Source organism: Bactrocera latifrons, unplaced genomic scaffold, assembly GCF_001853355.1.
Source record: "Bactrocera latifrons isolate USDA-ARS-PBARC rearing strain unplaced genomic scaffold, ASM185335v1 scaffold_571, whole genome shotgun sequence".
Lineage (NCBI taxonomy): Eukaryota > Metazoa > Arthropoda > Insecta > Diptera > Tephritidae > Bactrocera > Bactrocera latifrons.
The window spans coordinates 97464-104104 of record NW_017537236.1 but is presented as its reverse complement, the minus strand read 5'-3'; the positions used below and the strand labels follow the sequence as shown (position 1 = coordinate 104104).

Here is a 6641-nt window from a genome sequence, read left to right as displayed (position 1 = left end):
ACTAGTCGGAATACCGAATTGTTAGGGTTGTATGCGCGTGAATTGTTTAAACGGCGAAGGCGTTTAACTGTGAATTAGGGTTAGTTTTTAGTATGAATGTTGTGTTTTGTGTTGTGTATTTTTGTGTGTCAGTGGGGTCCAACCCCACCTTCTTTACTGGCCACCAGTCCGGAGCTGTATGGAAGYTCAACTGGTAGTAGTTTCGGCTACGAGGTCTGACCGGAGACTTAATTCTGGTACCACGGGGAGCAGGAGCCCTTRGAGGTAACTCCAACCTGCTCATGCGGACTGGCCCCTCGGGGATTATCGTGGTGGGTGTGGTTTATACCCAAATGCGGGTAGAATTGGCATTTTGTCATTTCGATGTGGAGTTGCATTGCAACGGGGTGCCGGTCCCATAGTACGACAGAGGTTTTTAGATAGGCCTCGAACCCTACCAAGGTGGTTAGTGTGTCCATTCCACACTGCCAATTGGTACTGAAAGTGCCTGGCATTTTCAGGGCGCTGATCAACGCTTTGATTTGATCCGTTGTACTTTTGAGTACCGTGGAGTAAGGCTGTCGTCAGCAGGTACCCACGTAAAATTTTCCGGTTGTTGTGAATTAATTGAAAAATATTTGATTTTATTGTGCTTCAATTTCGTACAGAAAATTACACGTAAGTACGTTTGTTTATGCATATTGTGGCATCCATAGGGGTGTGCGAATATTCGACATTTCGAGTTATTCAACGCGAATCGAACCGAATTATTCGATCTGCGATTCGACCCGAATATTCGCATTATTCGAATCATTTTAACATTTGACTATTTGCATGATTTTTTAATTAGCGCCAGTAGTATCAGAATCTCGTTCATGCATCTGACGTATATTTGTCATTCTCGTTTCAAATATTTAAAAATCAAACATTGGTTATTTTTTTATTAATTCATTAAATGTCTTCCCATAATTCTGAAGAGGAAAGTGTGATTGTGGAAGTGGAACCTAAAGTTGGTGTGGGAGGTGATAATGAGGTTGTGTCTTCAACACAGTCCTGCTAAGAATGCTTTTAAGCTCTGTACTGAAAGATACCGAAAAGCAATATGTAATACTTGCTCGAAAGTATTAAAATTACTAACATGTATGATGCTATTTATTTTTCAATTCTTATTATTTTCTGACTTATACATACATATACTATATATCTATATTAATTAATCACTATGCTACTACGCCACCTATGTTAAAGCATTTACATTCGAATCATCCTATTTTATATCAGAAATGTGTTGAAATATGAAAAAAAACGTATAGTTGCAGAAGAAAGTAAAAGTACTGAAGAATCGCCAAAACGCCAGAAACTTGGGCCACATACTGAAGCAGAGCTAGATCAACTACGTATGGAAATGATAGCAACTGATATAAAACCTTTTTATTGTGTAGAAGATAAAGGTTTTCGAAGATTATTAAAAAGACTCGATTGTACATATGATCCGCCCTCAAGTACTACTTGCTCCCATAGTCTCTGTCCTAACTTATACGAACAAATCACAGAAAAATTTATATAGCATCAGGCTTAATGAGTTTATCTTTCACTACCGATGGCTGGAAGTCAAGATCTGGGCATCATTACATATCATTAGTAGCGGGATTCTATAACCAGTCTCTATTTGAGACATTTTGTGGTAAAATCTCAATGTTACTATTCACTAAACAGTCTCTAGCTTTAGTCTCAAAATATTGCCTCAAAGCTGAGACCTGGTAGTTAGCAAGTCACAAAACCAAAAAGAACTCTTGTCTGCCATTTGTACATTACATGACAAGTAATTTCCAATTGAAAAATTTGAGTATTGGCCTAACGCAACTTGAAGATCGGTACACAGGAAATTGTATTAAATTACAATTTGAAGAAATGATGTTGAAATGGAATTTATTAGATGTTCCTAATGTTCCAATTTCCTTTACTACTGACAATGGTGCTAATATCTATAATGCTATCCGTCGAAGTAGTTGGAATCACATCTATTGTTTTGCGCATACACTTCAACTGGTTATAAAAGATTGCCGAAAACACACCAAAGGAATTGAGAAATTATTAAAAAAAAAGATGAAGTAAGGTTTTATTGTAATTTGTATATTTAATTTTCAATTGAAAGGATTGCAAACTTAAAAATAATTATGAAACTCAATTTGTTTATGATTGAACCAAATTTAATCAGAAATATTGAAAACATATTTTTTCACACACTTCCACCAATCTGACCCGGCTCGACGAGACTTTGAGAATGCTCAAAAGGCTTCAAGTGATAAAACTCCGTTAAAATTAATTCAATCAGTACAAACTCGCTGGAATTCGGATTACGATATGCTTGAGCGCATGAAAAAATTGCAGCAACCATTATCCGTTGTGGTTTCGGGAAGTGCAAGTGTAACTGGATTGTCTGGCACTGACTAGATCCTTTGAATGCGCCCACTAAAATTTCTTGTGGATCAAGATACCCGACGATCTCTGTGATTGATCATTCAAGCGATGAAAGAAGCTCCAGAAAATCTAAATTTCGATCACGAGACAAACGTTATTCTGAATAACTTTAATGATGAAGGTAGTGATTACGATGATAATAATAACGATGAGGACTTAGAAATTTCAACGTGTGAAAACAAATCTCAGATGCCTACGGATAAGATAATTACGATACGTTATATCGTAAATGCACATTTCTTGATCCTCGTTATCGGGATTACTTTTTAACTGATGAGATGAAGGATGTTATAAAAAAAGAAATTGTTGCTTATGTTGTCGCTTATAAACTTTCGAACAATGTTTTTGAAAATGAACATGAAACTATTGGGACTTCATGAAACAGCGACAAAGAGAGGAAACAGTAACTTTGCGACTTGAGAAAGACATTGATCAAGAACTTATTCCATACTTGTATTCGGAAAATATTGCTCCTTGGGATGATCCTATTCAGTGGTGGAAAAAATAATCAATTAAATATCCTTTGTTATCTCTGATGGCTCGACGTTATTTGCCAATTCCATCTACGTCTGTTGAGAGCGAGCGGCTCTTTTCGTCTGCTAGAGACATTGTAACTGAAAAACGAAATTCATTATCACCTGATAATGTTGCTCGGTCGTTATTTTCATGTTGATTGCGAATTGCCCGATGTAGTCGAAGGTAAGTTATCTTGAGGGTATGTGGGTTCGCTGGACTAATGGACACTTAGATGTTAGCGGTGTAATCTCCACTAGTTGGAAGGCCGAAATGTTCGGGTAGGTATTCGCGTGAATTGTTTAGGCCGCGAAGGCGTTTAACTTGGGTTATCTTCTTGTGTGAATGGGGCGTGCGTATGAGGTCGAAGCCCTGGTCACCAGTCCTGAGCAGTAAGGAAGCTCAACTGGTAGTACTTTCGGCTACAAGGTCTGACAGGAGACTTACTTCAGTCACCACCGGGAACAGTAGCTCTTGGGAGTTTGCTCCAATCTTATCATGTGGGCTGGCTCTTCGGAAAGTATTGTGGTGGTTGTAGTTAAAAATCGAATGAGGGAAGAACTGACACTTTGTCAGTTAAATGTGGAGTTGCATTGCAACCCAAAGTAAGACAGAGGATTTAGATGGCCCTCCACACTACTTTGATCTACTGTGGCGCCGTGTGGGTAAACGTTAAACACACCGGATGTTGTATGAATTCAAACCTGATCAAATTTGATCAGATGGTAAAACAATTATAGTCATTTTCCAAACGATTGTGGGTATAAATAAGCTTGGAGATTAGCAATTGCTTGCTGAAAGGGAATCAAATGGTAGTGTATACATTCTAACAATACAATAAAATTCGAAGAAAGAAGTGTAAACAAACAAATGAATTTAAAGCAATGCATCTGAATAAACCTTTCAATCGACTTCAATAATCAAAAGATTTACCGTTTAGAAAAATTAATCATATAATTAGTGTAGACTAGCACGCCAACGACCGATTTCTCAATGTCTTTCAGCAACCATCTGTGGTCTTCCCATATCAAAAAAATGCGTCCATTATTTCCATTAAATGAAAATTATTTAAAGCAAGATGACTGTTGCAAGCAAATACGACATCACAATACTTTCTTGTAATAAACATTAAAATATGAAAACTCTTTTGGTATTAAAAAACATTTCTTTTTTTAAATCTCCAATTAGATTATATATAATTCAGTCACTTCAAAGTTTTGGTCAGAACATGGTATACGGCTTTGCCAGTTCGTGGCTATGATAATGAGACTGCATATACAGTGCCACCACACGCATCTGGTGGTGGTGGGCTTTATGTAACAGGTAAAATTATGGACTTAAACATTTTTTATGACAGCTGCAGCTTGTGACCTTACCTGAAAGAAGACAACGCCGCATCGAAGTAATATACATATTCGTACATATTATTACACACAGAAATGTTAATTAATCTATTCAACATTTAAAGACTTTTTAAGACAGTACTACTTTTTTTTAACAGTTGACATCAGTCGTTTTGGTTTGTAGCGAATGCTAAATTTCTCATCAAAAAGTTTATTTAGGCTAAATTGCTGCTAATTGTCTTAGAATTTAGCGGTCTAAGCTTTTCTTTTTAACGATAGAAGATTTTGCATTTTGTTAATAAAATCCCACACCATTTCTGTTTCCTTAGCTAATCTGAATTAGCAAAAATCATTGCCCTTTTTTGGCGGCCATATTTAGTATATATCATCAGAAATTTCTACAAATCATCTAACAAAGAACAAGAACAATATTTAAGAAATTTTGTTTTGGTAAACCAATAAAAATCAAACCTTTTTATAATAGCAGTAATATATGTACATGCGGTGAAGCTAGGGTAGAGATAGGTGCAAATGTATATACAACACAATTACCATGTATCCACAAATATTAGAACATTTCACCAATATATTATATTTAATTTTTTATACCTGTTTAACGCTGAAGCTGGTTAATTCTAAATATTAACTTTAATTTAAGGTTATGGAACGTTTTTAAAATACACCTCTCTTAAAATGTTCACCGAAATGTTTTCACTTTTACACTAACACTAGATATTTGACTGCGGGAATTTTTGATCAGTGACAGACTGGCATTTTGCGGAAAGCCGGTATTTGATGCAATTTGGTCTTTTTCTCGCCTGACTATAAGTAAAAATTTAGAACTAAAGGCAGAAATAGTCACAGGAGTAGACGCATTAGGAGATGCACCTATGCCATCCAATAAGACAATAAAATCTGCGGAATAACATCTTAAGGATTTAACAGACCCAGGCAAATATATAGACAAAAGTTTTCGGTTTACTTTTGAATTAAATATGGCGAGTGTAAAATGAGTCGCGATTACAAATTTAACAGCTGAACTTGATTTTGATCCACATGTTGCTGTATATAATTTTAATTGAGGTGTTTTACCTTTCATTGTTGTGTTTTGTATATCAAATTGTATCCCATATATAGTTGCAGCAACTGTTACACTGATAGAGATAATTAAAACGTAGTAATTAAATACTAAATTCTTAAGTTTTACAAAGCACTGCAGGTAAAGTTGTAACACTTTAGTATTTATTTGAATATACTCGCTCTGTAGTTGTGCTGCCGTCCGTGATCTTTCTCCGTATTCACAGTGGCTGGAAAATCTCGATAGCAACAATATACCTCCTGTGGTTCTAATTCGTTTCAATAACCATCTGTATATATTGAAGACAAGCCAACTTGTTGTTGTACTAATGGTCATCCAAAAAGACCATGGTTTCATTGACGCTGCCCCGCTATTATAGGTCAACTCCTCATTTTTCACTACTTCATTTGGATGCTTGTCATAATGATCGTCTAAAAAAGGAGAAATATTGAAGATTAATTATTTAATCGCTGTTAAAGTTCAAAATGCTAAAATTACTACTGGTAGTGGCTGAATCCATTTATTTCATTTATAGATATAAGAATTAATTCCATTGTCAAAAGAAATAATAGCTAAAATTGGGATTAAATCCATTATAATAATAAAAAAAAATTACAATATAAGTGTTATAAAAATGTGAAAATATGGAAAAGCAATGGACCAACATTTTTACTGTACTTCTTAGTGGCTCCAGAATTATTAAATTGCTAACATATATTGAACCTGCAAGTACATATCGTCACCTGAAATGCAAAACAACGTATCATCAAAAAATTCGAAATTGAGTGTCTTATTACGTACATATTACATATTTTCAACGTTTTCAGGTTCTGCACTCAGATATAAATCAGTTTTAACCAATATTAAAAATTTGTATGAATCATGCTCTATTTTATTTCGTGTTTCATTCATGCCACTGTAAATTTCCGAAAATGTTGTTACGTTATTTTGCATTTCCGGTGACGATATACTTCAATTTCGCAAGGCTACCTTATTACAATCCAAGATACCTAACGACAATTGGTAGAAGCACAAAACTGACACACTTTATTTATTTATTTATTTATAAATGTGAAAAAAAAAATAATACAATTATTTTATTTACACGAAAAAAGGAGCACTGGCTGCCAGGACCTTCGGCTCGCTGGTGAATCTAAAGCTAGGTGACTAAAATTAAGTTCTATTGACCACGCTTTATATATTTAAAATCTTCATAAGATCTATATACATGCTTAAGTAAAACAAAA

The 6641-nt window shown here is 35.1% G+C and overlaps 1 protein-coding gene across 1 annotated transcript in view; it reads right to left on the bottom strand.

Moving 5' to 3' along the window:
- LOC108974644 overlaps positions 1-6641 on the bottom strand; it is a gene marked incomplete in the record, with an annotated part of 117797 nt that overhangs the window by 25340 nt on the left and 85816 nt on the right. Inside the window, 1 exon segment of the mRNA XM_018942610.1 lies at positions 5409-5825. Coding sequence (XP_018798155.1) covers positions 5409-5825 — 417 coding nt within the window.